At 36.1% G+C, this 18,500-nt stretch overlaps 1 protein-coding gene across 1 annotated transcript in view; it reads left to right on the top strand.

Annotated features, from left to right (window-relative positions):
* Positions 1 to 18,500, top strand: part of lrp1ba (low density lipoprotein receptor-related protein 1Ba) — a 228,098-nt gene that overhangs the window by 159,547 nt on the left and 50,051 nt on the right. The window contains 14 exon segments of the mRNA XM_043222495.1: positions 2,270 to 2,389; positions 2,739 to 2,867; positions 3,659 to 3,781; positions 4,738 to 4,878; positions 6,217 to 6,404; positions 8,155 to 8,338; positions 10,544 to 10,629; positions 12,480 to 12,602; positions 15,795 to 15,976; positions 16,090 to 16,190; positions 16,193 to 16,288; positions 16,364 to 16,552; positions 16,635 to 16,783; positions 16,948 to 17,041. Coding sequence (XP_043078430.1) covers positions 2,270 to 2,389; positions 2,739 to 2,867; positions 3,659 to 3,781; positions 4,738 to 4,878; positions 6,217 to 6,404; positions 8,155 to 8,338; positions 10,544 to 10,629; positions 12,480 to 12,602; positions 15,795 to 15,976; positions 16,090 to 16,190; positions 16,193 to 16,288; positions 16,364 to 16,552; positions 16,635 to 16,783; positions 16,948 to 17,041 — 1,905 coding nt within the window.

Here is an 18,500-nt window from a genome sequence, read left to right as displayed (position 1 = left end):
GAAATGCGACTTTTTTCTCAAATTCGCAATTCACTTTTTTCGTAATTCTCAAAATGTGATTTGAAATGTTGCGTGTGACTTTATTTCTCCTCATAGTCACTTTTTCAAAGAGGGATTTGCTGTACATCTTAACTTATTTGTGAATTTGCAACTTTTTGGCTTCCACGGTGACCTAAATCAAGCAATGTGACTTTATTTCTCGTTGTAACGAGAAAGAATTCCAAAATTCTTTCAGAATTGGTACTAGGCTATATCTCACATTATGTCAGTATATCTTGCAATGTTTCTTTATATCTTGCAATGCAATATTATTTGACTTTATTTTATATTATGTCTCCCTTATTGACTTTGTGAGTCTTGCTATGTGACTATTTCTTTTATCAGCCAATTAATTACTGCTATATCTCACAGTATGTCTATATATATCTCACAATTTGCCACTTTTTATCTTTATTTTTACTTTTTTTACTGAAGCTACAACTCGAAATTTTACTGTATAATCTCACAATGCTGCTCGATTGACACCGTTTCTTATAATCATGACTTTATTTCTTGAGATTTCAGACTATGCTTTTGGGAAATTTTAAAATGATGTTACTGTACAGCTCTAGGTAAAGGGATATTCCATCCACATCTTGCTGTAATGTGTTGTTAAATTATTAACCTTATCGACATTCGCGTTTGTCTCGATCTCAGACTTTGCGGTGTACCTCTAAAGTGAGCAGAACTGTAGAGTAGGAAGTTCTAGGAAGTTCTGCTTTCCTGCTGTGCCCAATCTCTGCTTTGCTTCTGTCCCGACCCCGTGCCGGGAATCCTTTTGGTTCCGCTTCAAAGCGTCTTATTCTGAGCAAGAACTCTGATCTGCGACTGAAGCTCCCGCGAAGCCAGCGCAACTCTGGACCGTGCGGCGACCTCATACTCACTGACCCAAAATCGGAAGTAATACGGATTTGTTTCCGTGTCCTTGATCTTAACGAACGCGCCGGTGCTTTTTCACCTTTTATATTGGTTATTTGTTCTTTTGAGACTTCCCTTAAGGCAGGTTTTGAAGAATGACCCTCATTTACCTATTCATCCATTTCGCTTGCGTTGTCTTCAGCCCTTTTGGTGTCACTTTTTAAAACCTTTCTCTTGGTGACCTTGGTTTCTCTGTCCCAGCCCCCGGTGGCTTTGCAGAGATATCACAAAATCGATGGCAAACGCAAGCAAACAAACTTTCAGACTGCTGAGAGGGGCATATTTGCTCACACCTTTCGTGGCTCGCGTGCGTATGCAAGTGGACAATTACTTTAAAAGTGCTTGCTAGCAGGATCGCTTTCCAAAGTTGAATCTCTAATCCCAACAAGGGCGAAGAGGGCATTTAGAGGCCACTTTCTTCAGATATTGCACTTGCATTTGGCTTCCAAAGGCAAACTCAGATGTTTACACTTTCATTATCTTATTATAGGATATAACTCATATGAGTTTTCCTTTTTGGAACATAACATAAAATATTTAGATTAATTTATGTGTTTTATTTTGGGTGTTACAGGTTATAAATGTCTTTTTCTTAGTTTTCCCGCCAAATTGAAAATTCTGTTATCATTTATTCATCTTCATGTCATTTCAAGTCTGTATGACTTTTTCTTCTTCGGACCACAACATTTAATATTTAGAATTTTTTTTGTGTGTTTTATTTTGAGTATTATAAGGTTTAAACGCTGTTTTCCTTAGTTTGCTCGTCATATGCTTTGTGTTTTAGAGCAGCGTGAAATTGTTAAAAATACAATATTTCGGGTTCTACAGAAGAACTAGAGTAAAAGTAATTTCATAGATGTTTACTGTTTCATTTTGCTAATTATAGGTTATAGTTTGTTATCCCACGAAAAGGGGCATAACAAGCTATTTATTGTTCATTCACTCTCTTTTCAAACATGTATGACTTATTACATCAATTAAGAAATAATTATATAAATATGAATGTATTTAATTTTTTATTTTATTTTGGTTATTATAGGGTTTATTTATTGACCGAGTAGTTTTCCTGTCAAAATTTCCTTGACCAAAAGATAAAATAGTTTTACACATTTGAATTATATTTTTCCTTTATACCCTTCGATTTGAAAAGAGCGTGAACATTTATGAAATATTTTGTGTACAATGAAAGAACTAAAAGTAGTTTAAAACAACATAAATATTGAAAGAATCAACGTTTTTGTGTGTACCGTACCCTATATGTCACTACGGCATCCCGCGGGTTTATTTTCAAAGTTCAAACTTTTCCCTCTAGATTCGTCGTGCCTTTGGAATCAGTTCGCCTGCTCGAAAAACAAGTGCATCGCCAAACAGTGGCTTTGTGACGGGGAGAACGACTGCGGTGACGGATTGGATGAAAGCGAGGAAATTTGCGGTAAAACACTGAAGCACGTATTTGCATTTAGGCCACACAATGAAAGACTTCCTCCGAGAGGAAGGATATAAATCAACACGAAAGAGGCGGGAAGAAAAATTGGCCTGCGGTTTCATCATAGTTGCGAATTTATGGCCATGCTGTGCTCCTAACAAATGGGCTCTGAAAAAAACCCTCAGGTTTCTCAAAGGTCAAACACAAACAGATTGTTAAACAAGTTCTCAAGACAATGCTTAAACTTTTTCAATTACTTTGAGAAGGTTTTTTTTTTTTTTTTAAACAAATGAATATTCATTCACGCAGCATGTTGGCTTGAGATTGCGATGCTCAGTCTCTGTTTTCTCGACAGGTTCGGCGACGTGCGCCCCCGGTTTGTTCAGTTGCCCAGGATCGTATGCCTGTGTACCCAGGAACTGGTTATGTGACGGAGAGAGAGACTGTCCCGATGGTAGCGATGAATTAGCGGTAGCTGGCTGTGGTAATTTCAACCATAATATTTCCTCTCATAAAACCAGCAACTTCCTTTTCCTGTTTTCACCCCAAATCACAAGAGAAATGAAGCTAGTAATTCAGATGAATTCATCAGTCATTCGATTTGGATTTATGTTTTAAAACATAAATATATGTTTCAGGTCATTACAATCGTTCTTTTAATCTTATTGTAAAATGAATACAAATTGGGTAACGCTTCAGAATAGGTAAAACACTTGTTAACTCTTAACGACTTTTCCTTAAATTCTTAATTTGCTGTTAAAAGTTAGAAAGGTAGTTGTTAAATTTAGCTTTAGGATTAGGGATGTAGAATAAGGCATTAATATGTGCTTAATTAGCACTGATAAATGGCTAATATTCTAGAAATGTTCTAGTAGTTTAGAAAAAAAAAGATTTTATTTTATTCATTTATATGTGTATTTATTTCATTTTTAGGTTATACATTGTTTTCATTATTTTGTGTATGCTTTCTCAAACTAGGCATTTTATTGGTAATTTTTTTGTCAATATTTGTTCACTGGTTCATTCATTTATGCAGTTATTCATTTATTTGTATTCATAACAGTAAACACTAATTACCACCACTGCTGGATAATAAAGTGCCAAATCTACCCAGAATATTTTCTTTTTATCTACTGTCCCTGAATTTTCAGAGCCACAACCAAAATAATTGGGGATTTCAGACAAGTCTCAGGTGTCTGTTATGTTCTAGTCCTTTTATCCTAACACATACCTAACGTTCAGTTTGCTCCCGTTCCTCCTCCTCTCTTTAATAAGCTCCGAACAACACGTGCACCGAGAGCACGTTCCAGTGCCGGAACCAGAACTGCGTCCCGCGTCGTTTCGTGTGTGACCATGACGACGACTGCGGAGATGGTTCTGACGAGTCTCTGGAATGCGGTGAGTGGCTCCGGTTTCTCGATTCATTACTTTCTGTTGAAAACGACCATCCCTTTGCGGCCTCTGTAATGGATTGTAATTGCGTTGGCACAACATTAATTGGACGTTTCTGCGGTCGGAAAGCATGCATTACTCATTGTCCCATACCTCCGATCTAAGAATACACACTCGCTCAGAATAATTGATGGAAATATAGGCTACTATTCATGTATTTTATTTTTATCTATGTGGATGAACCTCTAAACCTGTCCCAGTTGCATTTTACCACAAAATCAATATGAATTATATATATATATATATATATATATATATATATAAGTTGCATACAAATAAAATAAAAAAAAGTTAGAACATTTTGAAAGAATACTTTAATGTATATTTTTTAGTTTTAAAATCAGCATAAATTTAAGTGAGTAAAATTATGTGAAAATGTGCTTTGTTAACATAGAGATAATGTCAAAATGCATAATTATTGAATTAAGTCTTTTTGCATAGGTTTTATTTCGACAATAATAATTGTCAATAATATTCTGTGACTATTTATGAATTTTTTTTTAAAACGATTGCGAATTTAATGAATATATGACTTCTCAGTGTCATAAATCTCTCAGTGTATTTTTGCAATTTTTTTGACAATTATTTATTAAATTTTTTTATCCCGTAGCGAAGTTTAAATCTCGCAATGGAACTATTTCTCACAATATGTCTCTTTGCGATTTTACATACAAAAATGTATTTTTGTCAATATGAATCTTTAGCAAATGCGAATATTTGTGCTTATCTAACAAATGTAGATTTATACGACTTACTGATGTCTTTATAAAATATGTCTTTAAATCTATATATGTATGTAATAATGTTGACTGAAATATCATGCATGTCTATTTAATGTAGTAACGGCTTTTTCACCATGTCGTTTGAATTATCATCCTATCAAATTCTTCCATGTTCCCCAGAATATCGCTTATGCAAAGAGGAGGAGTTCCGCTGCGCAGATGGGCGGTGTTTATTGAGAGCCCAATGGGAGTGTGACGGCTTCCCCGACTGTCTGGACCAATCAGACGAGCTGCCACTCAACCCGAAGTGTTCCGCTGCAGGCGAGTCCCTCTCATGTGTCACGCGCCCCGTTTGACTGACAGGTTCCCAGGTTTCGTCCCGTATGGGATTTGTCGGAACACCTGGTCCTCCCCGTTTGTGTCCTGTACCCCTGCCAGTACCACCTGAGCTGGGCAGAGAGGGGCTGATGAAACTGCTGTGCCTCTGTTCTTCAAATTTTGGTTTCAGGGCAAACATATGCCATTAATGTTAACAGATGCCATTACTGTTCCCAGCCAAGCTCATTAAGCAACAGTTTTAAGTTTATTTTTTCTGAGGGGAAATTCAGTTCAGTTGTTTACAAGATGTTTACAGTACAACTTTAAAACACTAATAAGGCTCTTTAGACTTGGACCGTTAAGCAACACTCTAGCAACCAACCAGAACACCTAGAATAGTGCCAAAACCACCTAGAACGCCATAACGAATTCTCTAAACAGCTCACAGAACATCCTAGTGACCACAAACCACAAAGAACACAATAGTAAACACTCTCAGAAAACCCTATAAACCACATAGAGTAAAAATATATTGAAAATCACCATGAAAACCATTGCAGACATGCTAAAAAGTGCCCAAAACACCCTAGTAACCACATAAAGTAGCAACATATTGAAAACTACCAAGAACACCATTGAAAACCGGTTAAAAAGTGCCCAGAACACCCTAGCGACCACATATAGTAGGAACATATAGAAACCACCAAGAACACCATAGCAAACGTACTAAAAAATTCTCAGAACACCCTAGCGACCACATAAAGTGGAAACATATTGAGAACCACTAGGAACACCATCGAAAACAGGCTAAAAAGGGCCCAAAACACCCTAGCAACCACATGTCATAGCAACATATTGACAACTGCCAAAAATACAGTAGCAAAGGTGCCAAAAAAGCTCTCAGAACACCTTAGCAATCTTATAGAGTGGAAACATATTGAACACTACCAAGAACACCATTGAAAACAGGTTAAAAAGTGCCCAAAAAAACCCTAGCAACCACATATAGTAGCAGCGTATTGAAAACCACTGGGAACACCATTGAAAACCGGATTAAAAGTGCCCAGAACACATTAGCGACCACACACAGTAGCAACATAGTAAAAACCACCACGAACACCATAGCAAACTTAGAGGAATGTGTTGAAAACCTTCTAGAATACTCCAGAGTTCAACATAGGCATAACCATATTCTAAGAAACGAGCCAGCAATCACACAGCAGTAAAAACGCGCTAAAGGCGATCCAGAGCACCCTAGCAACCACTCGAACTCTTCGTTTCTCATCTGATGGTTTTGTTGATTTCTTTCCCCCCTTTTTTCTCGGCCGCTCCATGTTTTAGAAAGTTTGTGCAACGGTTCGGTTTTCATGTGCGCAAACGGCCGCTGCGTTCCGCTGGGCAGCGTGTGCAATCAGCACGACGACTGCGGCGACCGATCCGACGAGAGGAACTGCCACGTTAACGAGTGTCTGAACCGTAAAGTCAGCGGATGCACCCAGGACTGCCAAGACCTACCCGTGGGATACAAGGTGCGTATGAAGCGCATTTGTCACGCCGTACGAGGTTTTTTCATGTTTGCGAATCGAGCATCTGGTTCAACTTCCGCGCCGAAGACGTCTGCACATGAAACTACGGACCGCGAATGCGAAAGAATGTTATTGTTTTTCCAGCAAATCTTCGCTAAACATCATTAGCAGGCTTTAGCGGCCTACGACAATATTGGGAAAGTCTGCGCAAACAAATCGTTCGAAGCACTAAAATGTTTTTACATTCCACGGAGGTTTATGGTGCTTAGCGCTAAATCTGTGGAGAATGTTATGATCCCGTTTTCAGTTGGTTTACGTTTAACCGAGGACGCAAAAAAATGTACGCTAGCTATTTAGCGCTTGAGAATATCGGCTGAGGCATGTAAGCTAGACTCGCACATTGTACGTGTTTTCACACGCGCACACACACAGACACACACACACACACACACAGAGTGAGTGGCAGATCGAACAGGTTCGTTTTGGCAGATGTCTCAGAATACCGGGCCGGTCGTTGGACAGCCACACTGACTTTAAAAACAGGCAGTCAAGGACACGGCGGATACGAACTTACCGTTTGTTTACGGTTTGTTTTAGCTTTTGTTACCGCATAATTAAAATATAAAGCATAGTTTTAATGAATGACTAATGACTAAACTAATGGTCTAGAAACTTTGTAAACATCGTTTTGTTTCACCGCTCACTTCCTGTCCATTATCCTCTCATTATTATTAGACTGAATTGTATATAAATTCGTCATGGTCATATTTCACCAAAAATTAAAATTACTCAAAGATAGCTCAAATATAGCTGAAATTGAAATAATGTAAACTTGTTTTTTTTTAAATAAAACGAATAAAATAATAATTACTATTACTATGATATTACTACTATTATGTTTATTATTATTAATTTTATTTTGATCATTCTAACTTTTTGACTTGACTTTCTGTATATTAGTCTGTCATTATTATTAGTGTGAGTCAAATGGAAATTTGGCATTATATTTCACCCAAACATCTAATAGGACATTTAATTGAGAAACTATATAAAATTGAAAAAATCATAAAATATAAATGTTACATAATGTATGCATATTTTAATGAGCATTAACACATTTTTATTGCAATTAGTTTTTTGCTAGTAATAGCATATAATATCAAATAATAATACAGTATCAATAATATTGTTTTATATAAGAAACATTATTTATTTATATAACAACAACAATAATAATAATCCCAGTGGCAGTTCTCTGTTTCCAAAATTAAATAATTAAAGTAATAATGTGTGTTATTTTATTTAGCTTTATTTATTTTTAGTTTTTGCATATTTTAATAACCATTAAAGCTTTTGCATTGCAATATAATATAATATAATATAATATAAAATACATAGTTTTAATAATAATAGCATGCATTTTATGACATTATTTAATTTTGTTTTATTTTACTTACATTTATAATTCTACTTATATATGACTATTATTTTATTTTCTTATTTTATATTTGTCATTTCTCACTTTACGATTCCACAGCATTAACATACATGGGTTACATATTTTACACATAATAAGAAATCGATTTATGTTAATTAATGTAATATAATCGAAACATGACGTATAACATTTCACAACATTTCAATGAAATATACTGGAAAACATATTCACACAATTATATTATGTAATTGTATATTGTATGTAATTTATGTGTATTTTGGTAACCCATGCATGTTTTTTTACGCTCTTCTCCAGTGTACTTGTTGGCCGGGGTTTCGCCTGAAAAACGACGGCAGGACTTGCATCGACGTGGACGAATGTTCAGAGAACTTTCCCTGCAGTCACCAGTGCATCAACACCTACGGGTCTTTTCACTGCCTGTGTGCCGACGGGTACCAGCGTCCCGCCAGTAACCCGCACAGCTGCAGGTCTCTCTCAGGTACTCCGCTCCATTCAGCAGCGCAGGTGTGAATGAGCTCCTGTGGACCCTGACAAAGATTTTACTGTCACACTTGGCCAGAAAAACCCCACACGGGCTGGAACACGCATACCGAGTCTTGTTGTGACTTATATTTAGAGGAAAGCAACAGGAGGTTGAAGACAATTAGTTCTTCAGCTGGAGATGAGCTCTGATTGGCCAAGAGAAGATCCAGGTGACATATGGCATCTGCCTGCAGTTATTTGTTGTAGAAAAGAACAACGTTTATATTCAGTCATTTAGTGTTCGCTCGCAAACGCCGCTGACACGCTTAGAAGCTGCTAATGAAATCTACTGAAGACCACCATTTACAATTACAGTTGTCTTTTTAACATGGCACTGTGGTAAGATCCTGTTTTCTGTTTGAAGAGATGTCTCATTCTGCAGATGCAGCCATTTTTATTTTTTAATTATTAGATTTTTTATATATATATTTCATTACTTATTTTATTAATAATAAAATATTTAATATTAATGAAATAATGCTTTCATAAAGCAAATCAAAGACACACATTCACACAGTGAATTGCTTTTTATATATATGAAATGCATCTTAAAATATCAACCCTGTTATCATAATGCTTTTTTAGAACAATTGTTACTTTATTTTAATGAATATAATATAATTGAAGGATACATAACATTTTTAAAATGTTATCTCATCAAAAACAAGCTAAAGTCTCATGCATACTATTGTTTCATTTTTTTAAGCATCTTAAAATTTCAGCCCTGTTGCCGTGATGACGTTTCGGGAACCACTGTTAATTTATTCTAAGTAATATAATATAATATAATTAAAATATGTATAGAATTATATAATAGTTTAAAATGTTTGTTAATTAAAAAAAGTGTTATTGCTCAATTTTAGTATAAAATATGAACCCTGTTACCATAATATTGTATAATAAACAACTGATGTTTATTTTTTAAGCAATATAATTGAAATATAAATATGACTATATAATAATAAAAATGTTTTCCCGATTTTGGATACATGTTTTGTTTAAAGAAATTGAGTTTTATTGCATTATTCTTTTAAAGTGCCTTAAAATGTCAACCCTGTTACCATCATTTTTTTATAAATATATTTGAAAAATGTGTATGTAGGTCAGTAGATTTAAAAACAGAATCCTAAAACTGGTGACCTTGTTGCCATTAGTTATTTCTAACTTTCTGAAGGCATACTTACGTGTAAGAATGCACATTAAACATCCAGTGAATTGACACTAAACACATTATTTGTCCAAATGTATCTGTAAAACCACCATTAAACTAGGACATCTTCCATAGTATACCTAATTATCCATAGAATACTTAAAAATCCCTGTTAGTATAACAAAGTAGCATTTTAATACCATCCATGTACCACCGTACATCTGTTTTGTAAGCGTCTCTCCTTCAAAGATATGCGCCTACACACAAGCACACACACACACACACACACACACACACACACACTCAAGTAATAAAGCACTGTTTTTATATGACTGACAAGTCTAAGTCCCAGACTTGACAGGAAGTGGATGTTCAAGTGTTGGCAGCTCACAGGAAATCGATTTCAAGTCATCAAACTGGAGTTGCAGTCGTGTCTCGAAGCCAGAATAATCCATAGAGCAACACAAACACTTATTTAAAGGCTTTTTAAAGTATTTGAATCCCAATACATCCATATAACTCAATATTACAGAACCCTAAGTACTTTTTTATTAACTTATTGCCACATAGGATTAAAGTGAGACTGATTTTTAGGTAACTAAGCCAAGTTCTTTTTCTTATTTTTTTAAAGAAAGAAGAAACAGAAATGTTATGAGGAAAATGTTTTACTGCGTATAATTTTTTTAAATAGAAAGAAAAATATAAAATGTATAAATCGGAATGCTTTATGCTTTAAATAAAATAAAATACAAAAATGATAAAATATTATTATAAAAATTATAAAATATTTTATGCATTGTAATTTAATTTTAACTTTAATGAAACATAATACTTTATGTATTAAAAAAATAAAACACCTAAATATTTCATGCATTCCAATAATTGAATAAAGCGCTATTTAAAGACAAAAAAATAAATTGTACCAAAATTTTACAAAAAAAAAAAATATTCCATGCATTGTATGAACAACAAACAAATAATTAAATCGATATATTTTTTGTCTTTTTCCAGTGGAGGAGCCTTTTCTTATTCTTGCTGACCATCACGAAATCCGAAAAATCAGTCTGGATGGATCAAACTACACGCTTCTGAAACAGGTAAAGCTTTCCAAAGTTTATTACTTATAGAGTTCTTGAAAATCCCCTTTTATAACCATTATTGTATTTTTATCTTTCCAGATGTCATCCTGTATAGCTCAAACTCATTACTGTGTTTCCTACGTATTCCCTTCTAATTTCTTCTTATTTCTTTTATAAAAATACACATTCTCACAGCATATGGAGCTTAAATCAGACACAGCATCCGAAAGCTCATAAGAGGCGCGGGATCAGCAGCCACCTGTGGTGCTTTATAGAAACCCACAAGCTCATCTCGAGCAAGAAACGGCATTTCAAACACTCGATTGACGTGAATATCGCCGCCCTGGAATATTTGCGCGCAGAAAAGGTCATATTGTGACTCGAATCATAACCATTTTCCACTTAGTATGAAAAACGATGGTGAAAAAGTGTAAGTTACGGCTCTCTTAATCGTTCTTAACCGGTAAATATATCATTATAGTAGTCGTTATTAATGAAAACGTCAGTTATGGTCTTTAAATCTGCATGAAAGCGCTTGTCAATGCAAAAGGAACCATGACCGATTTGGCTCCGAAGGGACCGTCGGATGAGAAAGTGTCTCACGGCCCTCGTGTGAAGAGATTGAGCGGCTTGCCATCGTAGGAGCAGTTAAAAACGCACGCTCGGGTTGATTCATCAGTCAGGAACTCCATCAGTTTGATTTAAAAGGTCTGGTCCGGCAAATTAGATCTGAACGCGGCGGGGGGTTTGAGTGAACCAGACAGAACGACAGAGAGAGACAGGGGAATGTGAAAGACCCCTACTGAGAAAGTGATTGGCTACGGTCGTAGCGGTGCATGATGGGAAGTTTCTGTCAGACGGAGGAAGTCTCGCTCTTATTTCTAACCGAACATAGTCAAAATAACAAAGAAAGATGTTATAATGAGTCTATAAAAGACCCGGGTTTTGAAGTTCGATGACGTTTTTATTTTATTTTATTTTTTTACTTTTCTGACTTTCATAAAATGCTTCCGTTTGCTTAAAGTAAATGGTTCAAATGCTTTGAAGTATCAATAGCTGCTTAAACTAAGTTCGAGTCCGGCTCGCAACAATTCTGGTGACAATCCGTCCTGTCCAATCACTCTCCTTTATACTTGCAGTAATAACTTTGTGTAAGAAACGCATATGAAAATGTTGAAATGAAAAGTAAACGTTCAAAAACCGAAATAGAATGTGAAAACCCAAACAGAAAAATAAAACATCCCTCTAAAACAAAGACTTTAATTTATAGGTATTTTGATATATTTATTTAATAAATTATTTGTTGTTAGGTTTTGGTTGAATCACTAATATGTATGTAATAATATATACACAAATTAATTAATATTAAAATAATATATACACAGTGTTCAGTGTTAAATTAGTGTATATATATATATATATATATATATATATATATATATATATATATATATATATATTATTACAACAATGAGCCAATATTTTATTCACGATAGAACATAGATAACATAACAAATGTTTAAACTGAGAAAATGAACAATTTTATGCAAAAAATAATCTCAATTCAAATTTGACACCTGCTAAAGGTCTCTAAATAGTTGGCTCATGTGATTTGAAATTTAATTAAAATCTCCCAACATTTCCCTTAATTCCAGTTACATTAATTATTTTTTATTCCAAATTGTACTGGCCTAAAATGTAATGGTCTAACGTATCTCACTATTCCAATATTATTCTTCAGGTTAGCGTGAAAATTGAGATTTTATCCGCTGTTTTAAACCAAACCTCCTCCGACTTTTCTTCCCTTTAAAATCTCGTCTGTCAATCTCACGCTTTGCCTGCGTCTCTCTTTGTCTTTCTCTCTGCAGGGACTCAGTAATGTCATCTCTCTAGACTTTGACTACAGGAAGGAGTTGATCTATTGGATTGACACTAGCAGGCCCAGCGGACGCAGAATCAACAGAATGCGCCTGAATGGAAGTGACCTCAAGGTACATCTGCGCGCGCGGTGTGTGTGTGTGTGTGTTTGCGTTGAATCACTCTTGAAATCACCCAGAATTATCCAGATTGACATATGCAAATCCCCTCTGCCCCTGGGTAAATCTGATTCTCATCACCTCTGCACAGGGGCAATTTTTATTGTGTAATTGATGGATTCCGACGACGGGAAAGCAGACATATTCATCACTCCAACAAATAAATAAAAGCTTATATTTTTCTGAGAATAACTGACATGAAGTAAGCCAGGGTTGGAATGATAGACAGGGCGATGTATGTGTGTGAGGCTGTCTGTCTCATACTCCTCTCCATCAATGCCCTTGCGTATATTACTCAGGGCGGAAAACGGGCATAGTGTGCCAGCCTTGCCCTGCTGGGCCGCCAGAGCTCGTTATGTTTAATATCGAGCCATAATGGCTCATTAAGCTTGATTGAACTCTGGATCTTGAGCTGATTTATGATAGTGTGGTATAGTGCAGAGAAATAGAGAGAGAGAAAGAGGTAGAGTGTCTGTAAAGGCAATGAAGAAGTGATGAAGTCAACCTAAATGTTGAACTTTACCTCAAAATGAAGCCATGCTAAGATAATGGGACTGGTTTTAAAGGTCGCTGATGGAAAGATGATGAACAAATAGAACACTAGGATTAAAAATAAGAGAGAATTTTGCATTGGTATGTAAACATGCTCTTGGTACACGCTTACAAATGAGCCAGACGTCGAGATAGACGTCTAGACATTCAAATAATTCTGTATTTGATCAGAAATTCAGTCACTGAAACTACCGATTTCGACCACTATGCGAAAAACATACTAATTTTGTCTGCCAAATACATTTAAATACACTGAGATAACAGTTTTTGGGGTTTTTTTCTGGTAGGATATTGATGGAAGGGTGACGATAAATAGACAGAATGAAAGTTTCGGAGAGTTCGAAAATTTTGCATGAATTCAAAAGTGTTCAAACTTTTCAAACGATCGGTGCTCTATGTGTGTGATGCTTTCTGGCAATTCGGAAATCCATAATAATAATAATAACAATCATTTGACTGCCAAAAAATTTGTTCTATCTCGGCATTGTGATAATTTTAGGTCTCTGTCATTATTTTCAATACAATCACACCTTATATGTAATGTTACTTATCTTATCTGTAAGTGTTTGGGCTTGTTTGCATAATTACCTCATTTACATTAAATGTAAATAAGCATGGGCTCAATTTACATTATTTAGAGAAAAACAAAACAAAACAAAGACTGTTCATTTTATTACATTGAAATATATTGTAAAATACCTATAAATAAAATGATTTTATACGCATTGTTGCTCTTTTCACTCCACAATAAAAAATCTATACATTTAAACTGTATTCAGAACAAGAGTGAGAAATATAATTAGTATAAAACAAACATCAATTATAATGTTAATTACAAACATCATTCATCATTAACATGAAGCCTAAACAAATGTATTTAAGGTAAAATGCATACAAGTAAACTTGGGGTCACATACTTCTCGCATTCGGCATAAATCCTAATGCATGTGCTTATTTTTGCATGCTTAATGGAACTTTGACTTAATTGACTTAGTAATTGAATTTGACGTGTTTTGTAGGTGTTGTTTCGCTTGCCCGGGTTCATATTTTTGTGCGCTTTCATCTGCACACTGTGATTCTGTGCCATTTACCTGAAGATGTTAGTTTCCCTGGTGAGCACAGCATCTAGAAAACCTGTGAAGATTCGAAATTCATCACGGCTAGGCTAGTTTTAATTAGCGCTGATGGTACGACCCAGTCTGAGGCAAAATATCTTTAATGTTCATCTCTAATGTTCGTCAGCTTGCAAAATGTTACTCTTACTCTTAAAGCGCTAGGCAGGGGGCACCAGCGACTAAGAGCGAAAATGATTAAAAGCGCTGGATTATTCGCCAGCTGGGAAGAGTATTGTTTATGCCAAACAGGCAGTTTCTGTGATCAGTGTGAGTGGTGAAATGTAGTCAAGTGGCTTTTTTATCAAACTACTTCTTTTGAGAACTTTTCTTGCCATTTTTGGAGAGTTTGAAGTGCTGTTAATGAGCGGTTGCGTAGCCCGCTGATAATTAGCAATAGTGTCCAGCTCAGCAGTTCTCAAACTGATTGCTTTTAGGACCCCAGTTCTTCAGTTTTTAGGTTGCTAAAAGAACTACATATCTAGAAATATTTTTTTGTGTTGTTTGAAAAAGGAAAGCCCATTTACACCCAACTGTTGAAGTTCGTTTGAACTTTTGCAGTGAAATCTTGCTAATTTTCTGGTTAACTGCTATGCTAGCTATTTTTGCCCCCTTTGAATTTGTCATGGTTTTACTACAAATAATACCACAAAATAAAAAAAAAAAAAAAAAAAAAAAAAAAAAAAACATGGTTGTTGTGAACAACTTGTAGTAAAATTGTGGTTATTAAAATGGTAATCAGTATGAAAAAAAACATTTTTACTACAATTTTACTATATTAAAAACTTTCATAAGGGACCAAAACTACACATCTATGGGTCTTGTTTTTTTTTTTTTTTTTTTTTTGAAGAAAATAAGTTATTTTGGCTGTTTGCAGTGAAAGTTTGCTGGCTAAATGCTATGCTAGCTGTTTCTGAACATGTAAACCATCGAAACAACACATCTAGAGGTTTATCATAGCCTTAAAAATGTTATTTTTATTTATAGAATCAAAGCCTCTTTATTTCTGAATTTCCTTTTATCCTACATTTGCAACTTGTTGAATTTTATTGTTGTAGTTTGGCTTTTTGCAGTAAAGACTTAGTAAGTTAATTTTCTGGCTAAATGCTATGCTAACTATTTTTGTGGACCTAAAAAACACCAGTTTAGAACATATAATCCATAGTTCATGGACGTTTTGGACTTTTCTTGTTAATTTTTCGTTCATACCAGAATGAGGTTTATATTTACATTTCACTTCATTTTATTTTATACTGTTAAAAATGAGGATTTAAATTCCTGTCATGACAATAACTGTTGGCAGAAATAATAAAGACTTTTATATGACTCTACCTGCAAAATACAGCTCACAGCTGCATCTCACCCTCACCGTTCTGAACCTTTCTGCTAGGAAGCATTTATTCCCTACGGTACCAGCTGTGGATAAATCCATGTGAATAACTTGCCAAAAGAGACCAACTTAGCTTGACTGCTGTTTTCTCAGGTGGTTCACAGAACGTCGGTCCCCAGCGCTCTCGCTGTGGACTGGATCGGCAAGAACTTGTACTGGTGTGACGGAGAGAGAAAGACCCTGGAGGTGGCGAAAGCTAATGGACTCTACCCGACTGTACTGCTGAGGACTGGATTGAGGAATCCAACCACTCTTGCCCTCGACACTCACATGGGGTAAATGATGCTTATTATTGCCTATTGTTTGCAGTCCCAAAATGCATTGCTTTTGAGTGCCCTTTTAAGAAGCACCGCGTCATTTAAAGCCATTTATTCCCTTGGTGCCTTAGATATGTGTTCTGGATCGACTGCTGCGAGCAGCCCCAAATTGGACGGATCGGAATGGACGGCAGCAAGCCTCGTGTCATAATCGATACAGAAATACGTGCTCCTCAGCCTTGACTGTTGACCACATCAACAAAAGGATCTACTGGGCTGACGAGAACCATATCTTGTTTTCGAACATGGATGGTACAAAAAGACACAAAGGTATGTTTCACCTTTTTTCAAATATAGTCTCCTTTTGAATTATCTTAAGTAAGTTCTCTCATTCCCGATTTCCAGTCCCTATTAAGGACATAGGTGGCGTAACCGGCCTCACACTCTTTGAGGACTTCATCTACTGGAGCGACCAGAAGTCGAAAACCCTCAGTCGTTCACACAAGACGTCCGGCGGCCAACATACAGAACTCCTTAGTTCCTGGCAAACCATTCGAGACATTAAAGTCTACCATCCACTCCGACAACCTGATGGTATTACAGTTTTGATTTGACTTTATATGCTAGAGTCATGTTGTTTCAGGCTTGTTTCTTATTGTTTGTTGTTTGTCCTCAGTGCCAAAGCATCAGTGTCAGGTGACTAATGGAGGGTGCAGTCACCTATGCCTTCTTTCCCCTGGTGGGGGATACAAGTGCGCTTGCCCTACACACTTCTACCTGGCAAACGACAACAAAACCTGTCTCTCTAACTGCACCGCCAGCCAGGTGTGACTTTATAATTACCTCAGGAGCCAGAATGAGGGCTTTGTGGTAGCTCAACTACTCTTGGCACCACTTTTAACTACCAATTATAACCAGTCTGCTACTCGATAAATAGTTGTTCAAGAGGTTGTTTCTGTGTGTGTGTGTGTGTGTGTGTGTGTGTGTGGTTCCGCTGTGGTACGGATGAGTGTATTCCCTTCTGGTGGAAGTGCGACACTGTGGACGACTGCGGAGATGGATCTGATGAACCGGCAGATTGCCGTGAGTAACCAAACATAGAGTCAATCAGCCAAACTGGTTAAGCCATTGAAAATGAAGATGTGAATACAGTGCCTTGTAGGGTATATAGCCTCATTCAGCCTAAATACGATTTTTGTGAATATCTGGGTGGAATTTGATATAGAGGATTGACTGTACACACAGTGTAACACAATTGTTCATATCTGATTTGTGTTTGTCGGTAAGCGTTCTTTAGTTTCACAGAATATGTGTTGTTTCCATTGGCAATGCGGTGTTATGCCACTGCTAAAAACGACAATAACACCAATATAGTTTGCAATACATGACATCATGTTGTTGTTGGCTGGAATGTCTGGCTTCATTATGTGCTGTCGTCTTTACTAGTTTCGAAAATCAAAGAGATGCGTATACTATCAGTAAATGTTCTTTTTCTGCTTGACTTGCAGTTCGCAACAACATAAGCATGTTTCTTCAAAAACTTTCCTCATATTTTCTACCAAAACCATCTGATGTCTTTACGCTTTTTACGTGCCGTGAAAATGTGAAAAGCTAGGCTGAATCCTATCGGACCGGTCAGACTGAAATGGATTTCCAGGAATCCAGTTTAAATACGATTCCAAAATACGTATGAATTGTAGCTCGGAATGGAGTAGCAAAAATCTGATTTCATGTAGTTTGTTGTCGTTCAGACTCTGTAAATATGATCAGATTTGTGCTAACAGTTTGATCAAGGCTTATAAAATTCAACATCTAGTTAGCTGCCTATCTAGAGAGCCTTCTAAGAGGCCTTTTTATTGCAGTTATCTACTAGAGTATGTTTTTTTTTTTTTCGTATGAATGCAATGATGCCATCACATCACTTGATTGTCTGCCATCACATGATGCTGTTGATGTTAAACACATTTGTGCTGAGCCTTGTTTACGTGCAAAGGAAAGCTCGATAATGCCAGGATATGTGATTTGGAGGAGAATAATTTTTTAATAAAGTTTTGTTTTCTTTGTGCATAAAAAGTTCTTGTCAAAGTGCTCTCAGATTTCATCAAAAATATCTTAATTTCTGTTCTAAAGATGAACTAATGACTTACGGGTTTGCAACAACATGAGGGAGAATGATTAACAACCTTTTTAATTTTTTGGGCAAACGTGCCTTTAATGTTGTGTTATTAGCTTAGCAAGATGCTAACATCAAACTCTGTTGGAATCACTTCTGATTTGAGTTTTTGTTTGCAGTAGACAGAAAAAAAGCCTAGGTCGAGATTTTTTTCCCCCCACTAATTCAGTTCTCTGTATTTGTGAATTCGAGGAAAATACGAAGCGACTCCATAATCAACCGTAATTTCTTCGAGCTCGACTGAAAGAAGGAAATCCTTCAGACGCTTGAGCCATTTGGCTCATGCATTGAGGACAGGAAAATCTTTTTTGTGGCAGTTTATTCCTGTAATTTTCTTCGACAGTTCGTGCAGCGATAGTTTTTGAATAA

The sequence above is a fragment of the Puntigrus tetrazona genome, chromosome 22, assembly GCF_018831695.1.
Source record: "Puntigrus tetrazona isolate hp1 chromosome 22, ASM1883169v1, whole genome shotgun sequence".
Taxonomy (NCBI): domain Eukaryota; kingdom Metazoa; phylum Chordata; class Actinopteri; order Cypriniformes; family Cyprinidae; genus Puntigrus; species Puntigrus tetrazona.
The sequence above is the reverse complement of the archived record's forward strand: the minus strand, read 5'-3'. Positions and strand labels throughout refer to the sequence as shown.